Raw genomic sequence first — 19,698 nt, forward strand, 5'->3', positions numbered from 1 at the left:
ACTGAAACCTGAACGATTACCCGATTTTATAACCCTAAATCCACCTAAAGCTACAAGAAAAGGAATAATATAAATTCACTCCAAAAAGAAATAAAAAAAGAAGAGAAAAAAAGCTCTCAAAAACTAATAAGGGGGCGTTTGGATAGGGGAATGTGGGATTCCCCCGGGAATGAAATCCACATTCCCCCGTTTGGTTTGGTCGGGAATGTCATTCCCGGTAATGTTTTATTACCAATAGTGGATTTTTTGGGATATATTATCGGGAATGTCATTACCTCCCTTCCCTTATATATTGTAACATTACCGGTGTTTTGGACTAAAATGCCCTTAAATTTTTTTTTTCAAAAATATCATTCTTCTGTCATTGAATAATAAAAATTCTACGAAGGTTAAATTACAAATTTATCCTTAAATTATTTTATATTTACAAAAAAAAGTCTATAATTAAAATTTTATATGAAGTTCAGGGGTTAAAATAAAATTTTACCCTTTCATTAAACCTTTTTTATATTTTTAATTTTGTAAAAAATTTATATAAATATTATGAATTTAATTTTTTAAAGAAAATATATAACTATTTTACAACTTGTAATATTATACAAATATATAATAAGAACAATTTGGTAAAATATATATTCCAATAATCTTTTATTCCTTTAACCAAACACGATAATCTTACATTCCTGCTAAACCAACCAAACACAAAATACAACATTCCCAGTAATCTTATTCCCTGATAATCTTTTATTCCTATTGGTAATCTTACATCCCGTGAACCAAACGCACCCTAAACGTTTTTGGGATTGCAGGTATCTTACCTTTCTTTCTTTATTTTTTTTAAAATTTTAAATGTCTATATATATATATATATATATATATATATATATATATATATTTATTATATTGCTAAAATTAGAGTTTTTCTTCTATTGTTCTCTACATAGATTCTTCCTTTTCTACTTCTGTAATAAGTTTTCTTCTTTTGGTCTTAAATGTTTTATTTTTTTTTTTCGGTTTAGTGCTATAACAACGTAATATTTTTATTTTCTGGGTAGCTTTTAAAACTTGAAGAGAAGCTGGTCAGACAAGTACCTAGGATTCTTGAGTTGTTATCAAGTGTTTCTGGGCAGTTGTTGGACTCAACAAGATGTCTCAAACCAACTGGGAAGCTGATAAAATGTAAGTCTCCTTCCCCTTTTTTATTAAGAGAAAATAACCTCAGTGACCAAAAATCCTAGATAATATACGATTTTGACCAACTTTTTTTGGATTTGCGAAAATGACCAACAAAATCGCAATGCGATCTCTAATTCGCATTGCGATCTCCACTATCGCAAATTCGCGTTGCGATAGTTGAAAATCGCGTTGTGATTTTCCATTTCGCGTTGCGATAGCGTTGCGATTTTTCATTTCGCGTTGCGATAGTTGAAAATCGCGTTGCGATTTTCCATTTCGCGTTGCGATAGTTGAAAATCGCGTTGCGATTTTCCATTTCGCGTTGCGATAGTCTACAGTTGTCGTTGCGATTTTCCAAATTCGTTGCGAAAATTCGTTGTGATAGTTAAAAAAAAAGATTTTGTTTCTTAAGAATTTTCTCTAGAAAGATAGTATCCGCGCGGACGTGTCGAAGACACGTATTACCACGACCCGACCCGACCCGACCCGACCCGAGACGAGACGAGACGGACGACGGCGGCGACGGCGCGCGAGAGTCCTCCTTGTTCTCTATCACTCAACAAGGAAGTGGGAAAGCCAAGCCTTAAATACCATTCCCAATAGTGTTTCCAATACTATGTGAGATTGAGCATTACCAACACTTGTTTCCAATACAATGTGATTATTCATGAAACAATTAACAATCATGCACCTTAAAACAACTGAATCAACAACCAATTGCATTAGTATTATACGATTAAATATGTCATAATTAAAAGTCAATCTACAATCAATCGTGATTATTGCAATTTTAAGCAAAACATTCAAAAATAATATAACTATTTAAGACTCAATCCCACATAGTATTGGGAACAAGTGTTGGTAATGCTCAAATCCCACATAGTATTAGAAACACTATTGGGAATGGTATTTAAGGCTTGGCTTTTTCACTTTCTTGTTGAGTGATAGAGAACAAGGGGGACTCTCGCGCGCCGCCGCCGCCGTCGGTCTCAGGTCGTGGTCGTGGTCGTGGTCGTGGTAATACGTGTATTCGACACGTCCGCGCGGATACTATCTTTTTAGAGAAAATTCTTAAGAAACAAAATCTTTTTTTTAACTATCACAACGAATTTAAAAAATCGCAACGACAACTGTAGACTATTGCAACGACAATTGTAGACTATCGCAACGAATTTGGAAAATCGCAACGACAACAACTATAGACTATCGCAACGCGAAATGAAAAATCGCAACGCGAAATGAAAAATCGCAACGCGAAATGCAACGAGAATTTGTGATAGTGGAGATCACAATACGAATTAGAGATCGCATTGCGATTTTGTTGGTCATTTTCGTAAATCCAAAAAAAATTGGTCAAAATCGTATATTATTTGGGATTTTTGGTCACTGAGATTATTTTCTCTTTTATTAAAGTTAACTGTGTTTGGGTTTCAATTTTTTTTTTTGAAGTCTTTAATGTGGCTTTGAAGTTCTTCATTTTTTGCTTTATTTGAGTTATGTGTATTTAAGTTCTTCTAGGTTTTTGCTTTTTCTTATTTTAAAATCTTTTAAGATTTCAAGTTTAGTTCTTTGAAGCTGCTCATTTTAGTTTTTTTTTTTGTTCTGTAACTTCAAGCCACTGTTGTTCAGTTTTGCATTTCTTTAACTAATAAATTTGTTTTAGGGTTTTGTTGTTTAATGTGATGCCCTTTTTGAAAAGACTGTTGCATTAAAAATTATAATTTTCCTTGGCGTTCTTTTGTTTCTCATTTCTTTTGACAATATCATGTTAAATTCCAGAATTGTTTAGAGCTGTTGTTTATCAGATTTTCATTGTTTTAAGGCTTACATTTTTACTACGGTTTTGGTTTTCTTTGCTTATTGAGCTAATAGTTATGCTCGTAAATTCTGATTTCTTGCTCTCTTTGACCATGTATTTTCTCAATAACAGGTTAGATGTGTATATCCATGATTATTTAGTAAAGAGGGATTTAAAGGCTTCAGCTCAGGCTTTCCAAGCTGAAGGGAAAGTATCATCCGATCCTGTGGGTAAGTAACTAAGTGGATTCCAGAATTATGTTAAAGCCGAATAACATCTATCCTTATCTATTATGTTGTCGTCTTCCTCACCCTAAGTATCTGCTTTGCTTAAAAAAACTTAATATTTGCATTGACGCTGATGCTCCTTCTGAACCTGGAATCCAGCTATTGATGCACCTGGAGGTTTTCTATTTGAATGGTGGTCTGTTTTCTGGGACATATTCATTGCCAGGACTAATGAGAAACACTCAGAGGTTGCTGCATCATATATTGAGGTTGGTTAGCTTTGATTTGAGAAGAAAACTACATTGAACATTCTTACAATTCGTATCAGTGTGCTTCGGAGTGGTCATGTGTATAAAATTGTTGAATTTCTTGCTATATGTTATTGAATATTGTATTGTTCAACAAATGATTACTCGAGAGACATCAGTCAGGTTTAAATAGTTTGATGTTGCAAATTGCTAATTATACGTGGAAATTGGATTCTTCTCCTAAAGGCATATTGCACAATGGTAGCCATAGGGCATTTGTTGGTTTCTTCGTCACAGAACTGGCTAACTAAGGGCTTTTTGTCATGAAAGAAAGGAAGCAATAAAGGGCAGGAGAAGTGTTTCGCTGTTGAATTTGGTTAAAAATATTATTATTTAAATTCATAGCGTAGATTGTGAAATCTTCAAGTCTCCCGAAAGATTTCTTAAGTATGTGATGTTTACGGTGTGTTAATATTGCAGACTCAGTTGATTAAATCACGAGAGCAGCAGCAGCAGCAACAGCAACCTCAGCAGCCTCAACATCAACACCAGCAACAACTGCAGATGCAACAGCTTTTATTGCAGAGGCATGCCCAGCAGCAACAGCAACAGCAACAGCAGCAACCCCAGCAGGCGCAGAAACCCCAGCAGCGAAAGGATGGGTCTCATCTCCTAAATGGCAATACAAATGGACTTGTTGGAAATGATTCTCTTATGCATCAGCCTGCTGGAACTGCGAATGCCATGGCGACTAAGATGTATGAAGAAAGACTAAAAGTGCCATTTCAAAGGTATCCTTTGGATGATGCAGCTATGAAGGTTGGTGGATTGTCTTGATTTCTTAGAAATGTTTTCTTCTTTTAGTTGTCAATATGACATAGGAACTCCTTACAGCAAAGGTACGGAGACAACGTTGGCCAGCTCTTGGATCCAAATCATGCCTCGATATTGAAGTTTGCAGCAGCGACCGGACAATCTTCCTGGTGATTTGTTTTATCTCCCTTTTCATCTAAAATAACATCTCAGGTTATTTAGGGTTTGTTCACATTTAGTTATTTTCAGCGATAACCTTATATTTCATCATTTAAATTGCGGGCAAGTGTTGCAGAGTACAGCTGGTGGTATGTCTCCACAAGTTCAAGCTCGGAGTCAGCAATTGCCAGGAACAACACCGGTAGGTTCACCTTAAATTGTTCTCTCTCATGTTGCCTCTCTGGTCATGTTCTGAACTTTCATCTGGAAGCAGGATATTAAGAGTGAGATAAATCCGATATTGAACCCTAGAGCCGCTGGTCCTGATGGATCTTTAATAGGAATTCCAGGCAAGTTTCTCTTTCTCGGGTTATTCTTCTTAAAATGAATCTTTCTTTTGAAAATGACAAACTGATGATAGTATTAACTCAACTATGGTGCCTTGTCCTTTTGATATGCTCGGTTCATATAACTTAGGAATTTGGAAACTAAATAAATGCGACTTCATGTATTTCAGGGTCAAATCAAGATGGTAATAATTTAACTTTGAAAGGATGGCCACTAACAGTAAGTTTTGATGTGCTTTAGTTACCTAGTTTTATAAAAACTTACTGTTAGTTTTCTTTTTCACCTAGTGTTCCCTTTGAATGGTTTTCATTTGATCTGCTTTTAGGGACTGCACCAATTGCACACTGGGTTACTTCAGCAGCAAAAGCCTTTTATACAGGCTCCTCAGCCCTTTCATCAACTTCAGATGTTGACATCACAGCATCAGCAGCAACTCATGCTTGCTCAGCAGAATCTGACATCACCTTCTGGCAGTGATGATAGTAGAAGATTGAGAATGTTATTGAATAATAATCGGGCCATGGGCCTTGGGAAGGGTGGCCTTTCTAATTTTGTTGGTGACGTGGGTCCAAATGTATCATCTTTGCAGGCAGGCAGTCCACTCATGCCTCGGGGAGATACGGATATGCTAATGAAGGTATTGTTGTCCCTATAAAGTGTGCTTTTAACTTGATTTTATTGCTTGGTATTTTGTGGCCACGAGTTCTATAATCTTTCCATTTCTTAGATATTTAATTTTCCTTGTAGTTAAAATTAGCACAATTGCATCAGCAGCAGCAGCAGAACAGTAACTCACAGCAGCAACAGCTTCAGCAGCATGCACTTTCGAATCAACAGTTGCAGAATTCTAATCCAAGTTTACATCAGCAGGATAAAGTTGGTGGAGGTGGAAGTGCCACTGTGGATGGGAGCATCTCAAACTCATTTCGAGGGAATGATCAGGTCTGCCTGTTTCTATTTATCCATACATCGTCTTACGAAAAGCTTTCCTGGCTGAGGGTTTTGTCTGCTTCCATGTGGCACACATGTGATGTATGACTTTGTGTGTGGTCGGTATGGGCAGGGTAGATATTTGTAACGTCCCTGTCCCTGATGTTTCTTGCTAATAGGCTAACTCAGGTTTTGAACTTCCCCTTAGATCTCCTTCCCCATCCTCCCATACCGTTTTTGTTAAAAGAATTTGATTAATCCATAAGGTGTGCTTGTGGTTCTCCCCGAGATTATAGTAGAGTGGCTTCAAAAACATTAATCTTATTCTCCCTTTTTCCCCTTATAGTACTTAACTACGTATCTCATGGAAATATTTCTTGAATTGCCAATATTTGTGGTGCTATATGATGTTTAGCTTGAAACCTGTTTCTTTCTTTGGGTTGCAATTATAAGCTGTATTTTCAGGGACATGTATGCGGACAGTAATATAAAGTTGTTATTGAGCTCTGATTCTTAGCTTCAAAACATATATAAGTAGGTTCCTAACATAATTTCCTTAAGTCATTTGAAGGTTTCAAAAAACCAGAATGGGAGAAAGAGAAAACAGCCGGTGTCGTCTTCAGGCCCTGCAAATAGCTCAGGTACAACAAACACAGCTGGACCCTCCCCTAGTTCAGCACCTTCTACACCATCAACACACACTCCTGGAGATGTGATTTCAATGCCCGCTCTTCCTCATAGCGGCAGTTCTTCCAAGCCTATGATGATGTTTGGTGCTGATGGTGCCGGCACACTTGCATCGCCTTCAAATCAGTTGGCGAGTATTAATTATTTTCCAATGTTTGTGGAGGAACTAAAAATTCCTTGCATAATTTCTCATTGGAACTCCATTTTGGTAGTGGGATGATAAAGATCTTGAATTGCAGGCTGAAATGGATCGGTTTGTGGAGGATGGGTCTCTTGGTGATAACGTTGAATCTTTTTTATCCCATGATGGTACAGATCCTAGGGATGCTGTTGGCCGATGTATGGATTTAACTAAAGGTCTATAAATATTACTTGTATGGTTTTTATGATTTGATAGTCTTCTGTTGCAGTGAATCTAATGTAGCCTCTTTTGTGGGACATTGTAGTTTCACTCTGTTGGCATATTTTATGTCCTTGTTATTCTTGGATACAGTGAATATGATACTGTCCTAAATCTTTTTCGGAATGGTCCTTGTTTGAGACCAAGTATATTTAAGCATAGATACTGTATACTTAATTAAACTTTTGTACATTGTAGTGTTATTCTCACCGAGTGCTATTCTAAATGTTGGTTATTGTGACTAATTCACGATCTTGTTGTATTGTTATTTATCCAAATGCTAACTGAATTTGGCCGAAAGAAACCGAGCAATTGTGTGGGCGCATTCATCTATCCTTATTTCTAATTTTTAGGGATATGCTCTCATCTCGTATTCTATTATTGCATTACTACATAATGTAAGTGGATTGGTTTGAAGCATAATATTTTTTACAGTGTACCAAATTTGAATTTGACTTCAGGTTTCACATTTGTGGAAGTAAATTCCGTTCCAGCAAGCAGTAGCAAAGTTACTTGCTGTCATTTCTCATCAGATGGAAAGTTGCTTGCTACTGGTAGCCATGATAAAAAGGTAGTTCTAAGAGAGGAGCTTAGCTTTTTTTTCTTCATACTTTTGAGTTGGTAGTTAATAATCGGTTTCCGTTTTCTTGACATGATAAGAAGTAAACATATATATGTATATTTTTGCAACACAGGCTGTATTATGGTACACGGACACTTTGAAGCCAAAGTCTACGCTTGAAGAACATTCATGTTTGATTACTGATGTTCGTTTCAGTCCAAGCATGTCACACCTTGCAACATCTTCATTTGACAAAACTGTCAGAGTTTGGGATGCTGACAGTGTTAGTGAACTTTCTATATACCTTTTACTTATTATTTTGGTTTTTGAGCTAGTTATGTCTTCTTGTATGTCCATTTTAAACCCATTAAAGTTCTCATTTAAAGCATTCTGTGCATGTTCATGCTATTTCATTCTGAGTTTTCTTTCTTCTTGGTTTTCGTTTAATTTTCTGAGATTTATTAGATGTGATTTGTGTAATTCCTTGAAATTTTCTGCAGCCTGGTTATTCGCTTCGTATATTTATGGGACATTCAGGTAACGTTATGTCACTTGACTTCCATCCAACTAAGGATGATCTTATCTGCTCTTGTGATGGTGACGGTGAAATACGATATTGGAGTATCAACAATGGGAGCTGTGCAAGAGCTTTCAAGGTATGATCTTTGCATCATATTTTCTTGCAAAGCAAATGTATCAAATTCAGGCCTCTCTTTGGTCTGTCACGGCTATTAAGACGGTTTTCTTTGCGTGGATCAGGGTGGTACGGCCCCTGGGACAACCCAATTGAGATTTCAACCTCGCCTCGGAAAATATCTTGCTGCAGCTGCTGAGAATGTTGTATCTATACTGGACACGGAGACTCTATCTTGCCGACACTTATTACAGGTTAATGTAGTTAACATGGATTGTAAATTATGTAATAGAAATTTATTTTGTAGGTAGATATATGAACCAAGATAGTATTTTCTGCATTTTACTCTGTTGCAGCATGACCGACTTCCTTTCGTCTTTTGATTTGTAATAGCAGGGACATACTAAATTGATCCATTCTGTATGCTGGGATCCTTCAGGTGAGCTTCTGGCATCTGTTAGCGAGGACTCAGTCAGAGTTTGGTCCTTTGGGTCGGGCAGTGAATGGGAATGTGTTCATGAATTGAGTTGTAATTGTTAAAAGTCAACACCAAATGTGCAAGTGGAGATTGTTGATTTAAGCAACATGGGCAGCTGGCTGATTTAAGCAACATGGGCAGCTATTTTTGGTCCAAAATGGCTGCAAGTTGTTGAAAATTAGCAAGGGTAAAATATCCAATTTAGTCACTTTAATTTTAGGGTATTTACAAGATTAGTCATTAAGTTTCAACTATAAATACCCTAGCTCATTTAGCTTCAAAATCATCCCAAAACATTCTAGCTTTATTCCAATACTAGAGAGATTTTAGAGAGATTTTAGAGAGTTTCTTAAGAGTTGTTTTCTACTTTTTATCTAGAGAGAATTATCTTTGTTTTCTCTTTGGTAGATCGAGAGAGGTTGTAATTCCTATTTTCTCATAGTGAAATTCTTCTACCGTTGCTCGTGGTTTTTACCCTATATTATTCAGGGGTTTTTCACGTAAATGTTGTGTCTCTTTTATCTTCATTTTTATTTTCTCAAATTATCAGTTGCGATTTTGCTCTATCCGATAGTCGTCTTTCGCAACAATTGGTATCAGAGCTAGATTTGCGTGTGTAATATCTACTTATTGTCTTTGTAGTTGCCATCAAAAGGTGGATCCTCCAACATAAGAAAGTAAGAAGTTATTACCCATTATTTGAAGGTTCCAGATAACTATTCACGATAGTGAAATAGTGGGAGCTATCCGTAAACGAAGCAATGACAACGAAATTTGATATTAAAAAGTTTAATGGGAGTAATTTTTCATTGTGGAAATTGAAGATGAAGGCCATCCTAAGGAAAGACGGGTGTCTAGCGGCTATCAATGAAAGGCCGGTGGATTTCGCAGATGACATCAAATGGAACGAGATAGACGGGAAAGCTATGTCAAACTTTCATCTAGCATTAGCAGATGAAGTATTGTCAAGAATCGAGGAGAAGAAGACAACTAAGGAGATATGAGATCATCTCATCAAATTGTACGAGGCCACATCGCTGCACAATAAAATTTTTCTTAAGAGGAAATTGTACACTCTCCGTATGCCAGAATCTACTTCAGTGACGGAGTACTTAAATACACTAAACACCTTTTTTTCTCAGCTTACATCCTTAAGCTGTAAAATAGGAGAACAAGAACGTGCTGAACTTCTACTTCAAATTCTACCGGATTCGTACGATCAACTCATCATCAACTTGACAAATAGTAATGTCACCAGTCTAGTCTTCGATGACGTTGCAGCTGCTGTTCTACAAGAAGAAAGTCGGCGCAAGAACAAGGAAGACAGACAAGTAAATCTGCAACAAGCAGAAGCGTTGACAACGATGAGAGGGAGATCAACAGAACGTGGCCAAAGCAGCAGTCATAAACATGGTAGATCGAAGTTGAGGAGCAAGAAGAATTTAAAGTGCTACCACTGTGGAAAGAAGGGTCACTTGAAGAAGGATTGTTGGAGTCTAAATAAAAACTCCAATCCACAAGGCAATACCACAAACACTTCAGATGATGGAGATGCTCTATGCTGTGAAGCGTCAACCACCGTGGAAGGCAGAAAAAGATTTGCAGATATATGGCTCATTGATTCGGGAGCGACATATCACATGACCTCAAGGAGAGAATGGTTCCATCATTATGAACCTGTCTCAGGAGGATCTATGTATAGTTGCAATGATCATGCCTTAGAGATCGTTGGTGTGGGAATCATCAAATTGAAGATGTATAATGGAACAATTAAAGTTGTTCGAGATGTGCGGCACGTGAAAGGTCTGAAGAAAAATTTATTATCCTACGGATTGTTGGATAATAATGCTAGGAAGATTGAAACAGGGAAAGGAATCATGAAGGTGTTCCGTGGAGCGCTTGTGGTGCTGAAAGGTGAAAAGATAGCTGCAAACTTGTACATGCTGAAGGGAGAGACATTGCTAGAAGCAGAAGCCTCTGTTGCCTCATGTAGTTCAGATTCTGCAATGCTATGGCATAAGAAACTTGGACACATGTCAGAACAAGGAATGAAAGTCCTTGTGGAACAAAAGCTACTTCCAGGCTTAATAAAGGTATCACTTCCTTTGTGTGAGCATTGCATAACAAGTAAGCAGCACCAGTTGAAATTCAACACATCAAAATCACGAGGCAAAAGTGTTCTAGAATTGGTTCACTCTGACGTATGGCAAGCACCTGTAACGTCCCTAGGTGGAGCAAAATACTTTCTCATTTATTGATGACTACTCCAGGAGATGTTGGGTGCACCTTATTAAGAAGAAGTCAGACGTGTTTTCAACTTTCAAAAACTTCAAAGCGCGGGTGGAACTTGATTATGGAAATAAGATCAAGTGTTTAAGAACAGATAATGGAGGAGAATACACAAGCGAATAATTTGATGACTTTTGCTGGAAAGAAGGCATCAAAAGACAGTTCACAGTGGCGAACACTCCTCAACAAAATGGAGTGGCAGAGCGGATGAACAGAACCTTGTTAGAAAGAACAAGAGCAATATTGAGGGACGCAGGTTTAGAAAAATCATTCTGGGCAGAAGCAGTCAATACCGCCTGTTATTTGGTGAATCGAGCTCCGTCAACTGCAATAGAGCTGAAGACACCAATGGAGATGTGGACTGGTAAACCAGTTGATTATTCAAACCTCCATGCATTTGGAAGTATTGTGTACGTGATGTACAACGCCCAAGAAATTTCAAAGCTGGATTCAAAATCCAGAAAATGCAAATTCTTGGGGTATGCTGATAGAGTAAAGGGGTATCGCTTGTGGGATCCCACTGCCCGCAAAGTAATCATTAGCAGGGATGTTATCTTTGTAGAAGATAAGCTACAAAGAAAAGAAGACAATGACAGCGCTGAAAAGTCAAAGACCACACAAATACATGTAGAAAAGATGTTTGAACAAGGAGATTCTTCTGAAGCAGAACCAGCACATGATGAACAAGAACCAGAGAGTTCTGAAGCTCCAACAACTTGTCAATCAGATAGTGTGAGAAGACGTCCCAATTGGCACTCATATTATGCTATAGAAGGTAATATTGCATACTGTCTTTTAACAGAGGACGGTGAGCCATCAACATACCAGGAGGCAATAAACAGCTTAGATGCTTCACTGTGGATGATGGCGATGTAAGAAGAAATCGAAGCCCTTCATAAAAATAATACATGGGACCTTGTGCCACTACCACAAGGAATGAAGCCAATTGGTAACAAATGGTCTTCAAAATCAAGCGAAATGGTGACGATCAAGTTGAGAGGTATCGTGCAAGACTGGTGGTCAAAGGATATGCTCAAAAAGAAGGCATTGATTTCAATGAAATATTTTCTCCTGTGGTTCGACTAACAACAGTTCGAGTAGTTTTGACAATGTGTGCTACATTGAACTTACATCTAGAGCAACTAGATGTTAAAACAGCTTTTCTTCATGGAAATCTTGAAGAAGAAATTTATATGCTCCAACCTGAAGGTTTTGAAGAAGACAAAAAGAAGAACTTGGTTTGCAGGTTGAACAAATCTCTGTACGGTCTAAAGCAGGCGCTGAGGTGTTGGTATAAGAGATTTGATTCCTTCATTATGTGCCTTGGATACAACAGACTTAATGCAGACCCTTGTGCTTATTTCAAGAGGTCTGGTGATAACGATTTTGTTATATTGCTGTTGTATGTGGATGACATGTTGGTTGCAGGACCCAAAAAAGATCATATTGAAGAATTGAAGGCACAACTGGCTAGGGAATTTGAAATGAAGGACTTGGGATCAACAAACAAGATTCTAGGGATGCAAATTCACCGAGACAGAAGTAATAGGAAGATTTGGCTTTCACAAAAGAATTACTTGAAGAAAATCTTGTCACGATTTAGCATGCAAGATTGTAAGCCAATTTCTACCCCTCTTCCTATTAACTTCAAATTATCCTCCAGTATGAGTCCTAGCAGTGAAGAAGAGAAGATGAAGATGTCTCGAGTATCGTATGCATCAGCAGTGGGAAGTTTAATGTTCGCTATTATATGCACAAGACCAGACATTGCACTAGCAGTGGGAGTGGTTAGTCGATACATGGCGAATCCAGGCAAAGAGCATTGGAATACAGTAAAGAGGATCATGAGATACATCAAAGGGACCTCAAATGTTGCATTATGTTATGGAGGATCAAACTTACTAATCAATGGGTATGTAGATTCTGACTATGCAGGGGATTTGGATAAAAGCAAATCTACTACAGGATATGTGTTCAAAGTTACTGGTGGAGCTGTAAGCTGGGTTTCAAAATTACAGTCAGTTGTGGCTACATCCACAACAGAGGCAGAATATGTAGCAGCTACACAAGCCAATAAAGAAGCAATTTGGTTGAAGATGCTATTGGAGGAGCTTGGGCACAATCAAGAGTATGTCTCTCTGTTTTGTGACAGTCAAAGCGCCTTGCATCTAGCAAGGAATCCATCATTTCATTCAAGGACAAAGTACATACGGGTTCAGTATCATTTCATTCGTGAAAAGGTGGAAGAAGGAACGATAGATATCCAGAAGATCCATACCAAAGACAACATAGCAGATTTCATGACAAAGACAATCAATGTTGATAAATTTACCTGGTGTTGATCCTCCTGTGGCCTGACGGAAACATAAGCAACATGATGGTACAAAGTAGAAAGAATGGTGCGAAGATATGATTGTTCCAATCAAATCTTCAAGTGGGAGATTGTTAAAAGTCAACACCAAATGTGCAAGTGGAGATTGTTGATTTAAGCAACATGGGCAGCTGGCTGATTTAAGCAACATGGGCTGCTATTTTTGGTCCAAAATGGCTGCAAGTTGCTGAAAATTAGCAAGGGTAAAATACCCAATTTAGTCACTTTAATTTTAGGGTATTTACAAGATTAGTCATTAAGTTTCAACTATAAATACCCTAGCTCATTTAGCTTCAAAATCATCCCAAAGCATTCTAGCTTTCTTCCAATACTAGAGAGATTTTAGAGAGATTTTAGAGAGTTTCTTGAGAGTTGTTTTCTCCTTTTTATATAGAGAGAATTATCATTGTTTTCTCCTTGGTAGATCGAGAGAGGTTGTAATTCCTATTTTCTCATAGTGAAATTCTTCAACCGTTGCCTGTGGTTTTTACCCTATATTATTCAGGGGTTTTCCACGTAAATTTTGTGTCTTTTTTATCTTCATTTTTATTTTCTCAAATTATCAGTTGCGATTTTACTCTATCCGATAGTCGTCTTCCGCAACAGTAATGGCAACAAGTTTCACTCGTGTGTTTTCCATCCTATATTCCAATCATTGCTCGTTATTTGTTATTACCAGGCAAGTGACCTTGTTTCCATGTCGGGTTCAGTCTTTGGAGCTATGGAACATGTCGGAGAATAAGACCGTGTCTTTGTCGGCTCATGAAAGACTCATAGCTGCATTGGCCGTATTCCCCGTGACGAGTCTGGTTTCGTCCGCAAGTCATGACAAGTTTGTTAAACTGTGGAAGTGATACAACTGCTAGCCAGATTTTCCAACACGTTTGATTTGTTAGCTTATGGTTGTTTTGGTTGCCTGATTAGTCTGTTTTTGTGGTTTGCCCCAGCTCCCTGTAACCCTAGTAACTAACGTTGATGTTGTATGCACGTTTTGTACCTCGTATCTTTAACTTGGACATTATTGTTGTTCGTTAACCTCCGGATTTAAATCCTCTCGACTTTTCTTTGTTGACCGGAGATGCCCGTTCAGGAATTCGATAAGAGTTGAAGATTTGAAGCCATGGATGGAAACATCTTTCATAGTTTTTGCGGAATCTTGTTTACGAAATGCATGCATGCATCCATTGACGACCAAGTTGAGACCTAACAAGTGAATATAACGACAGAATATAAATATACAGATTTTGAATTCATAATATTATCATTAATATGATACAATTATAAGATAAGCAAAATAATAACATAACAATATGATATAAATACACAGATTTCGAGACATTTTTATTAAACTAAAACTAAAAATATAATGACCAACGGGATTGGTTTAAGTGGTAAGAGAATGATATTGTTCAAGTAAATCTTGGGTTTGAGTCTGTGTAGGCATGAAATTCTTGTTGGAAGATTCACCTATTATAGTTAGGTGTGTGATGTGGGTTTGTCTGAATTAATCAGAGTGATCGAGAGAGCAGAAAAAAAAACTTAAAACGTAGTAATATGGTATACAATTTTGGATCATATAGAATACGACTCTTTGTTTATTTCAAACTAAAATTATAGTAATACAATATGAATCAACAAGGATTTGGGACGGGGGAATCAGTTTATTATTTTGTAGCATCGATTTGTGGTCATAATTGGGTTTTCCCATCATTTGGTATTAGTTGGAAACTGGCGGAGAGAGAGAAGCAAATGCATGGATTTGTTTGGTGGATTCGATGTGTTTTGCTTGCTCAGAAAAGCAAAAAAGGATGAACTCCATGAAGTCGAAGTCTTTGAAAAGTTGAGGATGTTGTTCGTCCACGAGCTCTCTGGGTGTAGTGATTATGCTACCCTCAGCTGGAACTGCAAAGCATGCCATAGAGAATCGATCTTTGTTTCCGCTCATCATCACTCTGTGATTCACCGCTTTTATTCTCCCATTACTCCATGCCTTCAATTTTTCATTTTCCCCACACAGTTAGTAATATAAATTTAGATATGGACAACTAGAGATATGATATTAACAGTAATACATATACATACCATGAGAGGATCTCCGACCACAAAGAAAAAGGAGCCGGGAGTTGAAGACAGCTTGACCCATTGGCCGTCATCGAGCTCAATTTCAAGGCCTGAAACAAGATCATCGCAGATGATTGTGCTGACTGGTTTATCGGTATGAGAATGGAATGCTTTCTCGTAAACCCCAGTTGGAGGGGCCTTGTATTTCATCATCCGCAGCAGCATGTCGTAGTTGCTCACCACTGACTCCAATTTCTCCCCTAATCCATAGCTATCTATTATCATTAACCATATCGTACGGGTCAGCTCCTTCATCTGATTCACTATGGTGTGCAAAGTTTCGCTGTGACAAATTAAACATCAAAACATTTGATTAATGATTTGCCAGATTTCGAATCACAAATTAAGGTGAAGAACAGGCGTTATTACCAAAAGCGGGGGTGACCATCAGGCCACATAAGTTGAGCGAAGTTTTTAACACCCTCATAGTTGGAGGCACCTACAATTCCGTACCCTTCGTACAAAGACTCATCAGTGCATGGTCCAATGAAGCCATGGAAAGGCTCGGGGTTAACGTTTCTCTGTTTATTTTCCAGTGGGACTTCCTCAACCAGTTGTTTCAGTAACCCGAACGTATCGTCTCGGAGGTTCTGCGATATGCTTTTGTACACCACCTGGAAACAACCGTAAGCCTCGAGAGCCTCCCGAACCCTCTTGCACAGTTGGTTCCACCCCTCGGTTCCTCGCTCCAAATCCGGCGACCCGGTTCCAAACTCGATGACTGGGATCTGGAACTCAGCATTGGCACCCATGTTAATTTGTTATGCTCGAACTAGATGGTTTTCTTAAGACTATTGAGCTTGTGAATCAGCTTGGTTTGGCTTTACGGAGGGAGTTGCTTCTATTTATAGCATCGGGTATTTAATTTTTCACGGCAAAAAATAGAATTATTAAGAAGAATAGTCAAATTACACATTCAAGATAGAGCGGCCCTTTTTTTTTTTATTAAAAGATAAAGCAGCCCTTGAATATAAGTTTTTGGGACATTTTTCTCCCTATTGTTTTGGTCGAAACTAAAGTAAGAAGGAAAGTAAATTTTTTTTAACAATACTTATTTGTTAAAAAAGAAGAAGCAAATCATATATTTTATTTTATTGTCTTTGTATTTATTGTAGAAAATAGGGTAGATCGGATAAACTAGATGATTTTAATTAAGAATGTGTTAATTTATTAAATCACAACTAAGTGAAGTAACATATATGCATGAACAATTGAGTCGTGTATGGCTGCATGCCATGCGTATTGTAAACAATTAATTTACTAGAGACCAAATATCCCAAACAACTGAAAATTGCAAACGATTAGTCAATATTGACAGCCAACATCTTATTAAATTTCAACACAAATAAAATACTTGATTAAAGGAGAATTATGTAGAAGAAGAAATTATCAGATGCTATAAAACCAAGGGATATTATTTAATACAAGCATCATCAGCTAGCTCAGTTTCCATTTTGATTATTTCTATAATTTCCAAATTTAAAATATTTTATTCTAGAATTTAATTATATAAAAAAAAATGAAACCAAACTCTTAATCACCATGTAGCCCTAATATAGATCTCGAATATACATTCTGTGTATGGACTCAAATTAATATTTGAAGCCTAAATTTTATATAGTTAAGTCATCAAATTATACAATAACACAGTACGTTATAGTCCTACTGAATGACACCCAAGGACTAATGACCTAGGATATTTTCTCATGCCAAATAGCTTTGGAAGGAAAGAAAAGATTTGGGTTGATTACATTATAATCGGCAAAGTTGAATTCTGACTTGTTATAAGATTAAAACAAATTATATATATTGCACAATCGGACTGCAGTCGAAATACAATATCCTATTTGGTCCGTTCAACTATGGCAACTTGGACGACATTTCTCGGTCTACTTGGTCAGTGTGTACTCATGTGAAAAAAGAAGAAAATTTTAATATTTGTTACATAAATTTAATAGTTTTTAAAGCATATGAAACTGATATCCATGTTAAAGATACCAGAGAGATATCGAGATTTAGAAGAGTCTAGCCCAAGTAGAAGTATCAAGATCAAATCTGTTGGATTTGTTATATACAATTATATCAGTTTGTTTGATAGAAATTGTTAATCGATTTGTTGTATATTATTATTGGAAAATATGAATCTATAAACAAAATTTATATGTTACCTAATGTCATTTAAAAAAAAAATTAAAATAGAAATAACAAAACACTGAACATTGCAAAACTGTATAATAACGTTATGGGTAAATTATACTGTCTCACTAAACTTTATTCTCTCTCCTATTTTACTCAACATACTTTCAATTTTTCTATTTTACTCAGAACGTTACATATTGAATCATTTTGCTCACTCTACCGTTAACTCTCTAACGGTGTTATAACATGGCACAAGCATCAAAACGAATTCGTTTTGAAAATTCAAATATACACCAAAATGACGTCGTTTCGAATCTTTTTCTTTCCCCACATTGTCCCCGTCGGCCACCTCGTTATTTTTCATTTTGGCCATCGTCGATCTTCGTTGATGGTTGCCGTTCGGTCCCAAAAGTCATGGGTCGGTTCATCTCGACCCCCTAAATCCGAATCTGATAGTTGTTTCACCGGAAAATGTATTAAAATCCGTGAATCTCGACTGAAACGTTTATGCTTTCTCACTTTCAATCTCTGATTCGTGCACTTCAAAGCAAATTCTGACAAAATAGAGGTCGGATTCGAACTCAAGGTGCCGATGCGACCTATGAAATTTGGGACAGAATGGTCACCGTCTACGGCGATCGACAGTGGTAGGTGGTGGCATTCAACCACCTTTTGTTTTTATTTTATATTTCAGTGCAGAACGGTGTAATTTACCCTTTATATTTTCAATTATTTTATATAAAATATTAATAAAAAAATGACATGTTATTACTGTTAGAGAGTTAACGGCAAAGTGAACAAAATTATTTAATATATAAAATTTAGTGAGTAAAATAAAAAAATTAAAAGTATAATAAACAAAATAAAAGAAAAAATAAAGTTAAGTGAGAAACCGTGTAATTTACTCTAATGTTATTATGCATCTCTTTACTAGTATTGACTCTTGAATTGCACACAAGAAGATGTATCCGAAGACCGGAAAAGGTGTACATTATTGACTAAAGAATTGTAGCTTTAAACTGAAACTGATGATTGGTGAGGTATTCCAATTCGACAAGTTTTAACACGATATAACGTTATTAGATTATATATATTTTTTAAATTTCAAGGTCAAGTCAGGTCGGAACGACTCAAGTTTAAAGTAAAAAATATCGAATTTGACTCGATCTGACTTAAAAAAATTATAATTTTATATTATATATTTTAAGATAATTATAACAACACCCCTCTATATATTATTATTTTTCAATAAATTCCTATTTCTCATTGAATAAAAATATTAATTTTTTATAACTATTACTTCGGATCGAGTTGGGGTAATTTAAATTCGGGTTTTATTTCAAAAAATCAAATCAAGTTTAGATCGGATGATATATATATAATTTTCGGGTTAAATTCAGATCCGATAGAGGACGTATAATTTTCGTATCGGGTTAGACTGATCGAAAACCCAATCTAGCTCGACCCCTCATCCTTACCGATGATGGACTGCACGCAAAGTTGTGTGTCTAATTATACTTTTACCCTTAAACTTAAAAGACAACGTTATTTCAAATATATAAAATTCACAGAGTGGGACCAAAGACGGATTAAGGGGTATTCGTCAAGTTAGAGTCGTTGTTTTATATGAAAATTTTAAATTATTATATATATTCAAAATAATTATATTTATTATTAATAATATATTTTCATCACCTAAATCTTTTAAACTTGGTTTTTCTTAAAAAATTAAAAATCCATTCTCAGAAGATAAGATTTTACGTTTACATAAAATCCACTAATTGTAGCTATAAACAAACTCCAAAGAAGGACAGCGGGCAAAGTTGTACGTTACATATAAAAAGTTGAATTAGACATAGGGCAGTAAGTGAGATGAGACAGATAGCGAGTTATTTGAGATTGACTCGATTAAGGTTTGATAAAGACTCGGATTGAATGGATTCGACTCGAGCTCGACTCGAGTTCTTAACGAGCCGAAACGAGCTACTCGATATTCGACTCGAAAAGATCGTGAGCAGCTTAAAAATATAATATATTAAGATTTTATTTTTTAGAAAATAAATTATTAATAATATTAATATTTATATATTGATTTTTTTAAAAAAATACAATAAGATTTTTATGTATTTAAGGTTCATGTTCGAGTTTGAGTTTGAAGCTTCAATCGAGTTAAGTTTAAGATTTTTTTTCTTTCATTTTGAGCTTTTTCGAGCTGCTCACGAGCTTCAGTTCAGGATTTCAAGTTCGATTCGAACTTGAAAATTTTAAGCTCGCGAGTTTTCGAGTCAAATCGAACTCTATTTCAGAGTTTTCGAGTC

The 19,698-nt window shown here is 36.4% G+C and overlaps 1 protein-coding gene and 1 pseudogene across 1 annotated transcript; one reads left to right on the top strand and one right to left on the bottom strand.

Moving 5' to 3' along the window:
• Positions 1–46: 46 nt before the first annotated feature.
• LOC120209259 lies at positions 47–14,161 on the top strand (annotated as a pseudogene).
• A 604-nt stretch (positions 14,162–14,765) lies between these two features.
• LOC120209260 (probable 2-oxoglutarate-dependent dioxygenase AOP1) lies at positions 14,766–16,058 on the bottom strand. The gene is made up of 3 exons (XM_039208310.1): positions 15,611–16,058; positions 15,203–15,524; positions 14,766–15,110 (listed from the first exon to the last, which is right to left on the bottom strand). Exons 1-3 carry the CDS (start codon positions 15,991–15,993, stop codon positions 14,838–14,840), a joined length of 978 nt encoding a protein of 325 aa, XP_039064241.1. The 5' UTR covers positions 15,994–16,058; the 3' UTR covers positions 14,766–14,837.
• Between the last annotated feature and the right edge of the window lie 3,640 nt (positions 16,059–19,698).

This window comes from Hibiscus syriacus, unplaced genomic scaffold, assembly GCF_006381635.1.
Source record: "Hibiscus syriacus cultivar Baekdansim isolate YM2019G1 unplaced genomic scaffold, ASM638163v2 tig00018568_pilon, whole genome shotgun sequence".
Taxonomy (NCBI): Eukaryota; Viridiplantae; Streptophyta; class Magnoliopsida; order Malvales; family Malvaceae; genus Hibiscus; species Hibiscus syriacus.

Bases quoted from the DNA above. Each gene is read 5' to 3' on its own strand.
- LOC120209260 (XM_039208310.1), bottom strand. From the start codon at position 15,993: ATGGGTGCCAATGCTGAGTTCCAGATCCCAGTCATCGAGTTTGGAACC. The intron at 15,525-15,610 runs GTAATAACGCCT...AATTTGTCACAG, and splicing joins GATGGTCACCCCCGCTTTTG to CGAAACTTTGCACACCATAG. The intron at 15,111-15,202 runs GTATGTATATGT...GAAAAATTGAAG, and splicing joins TGGTCGGAGATCCTCTCATG to GCATGGAGTAATGGGAGAAT.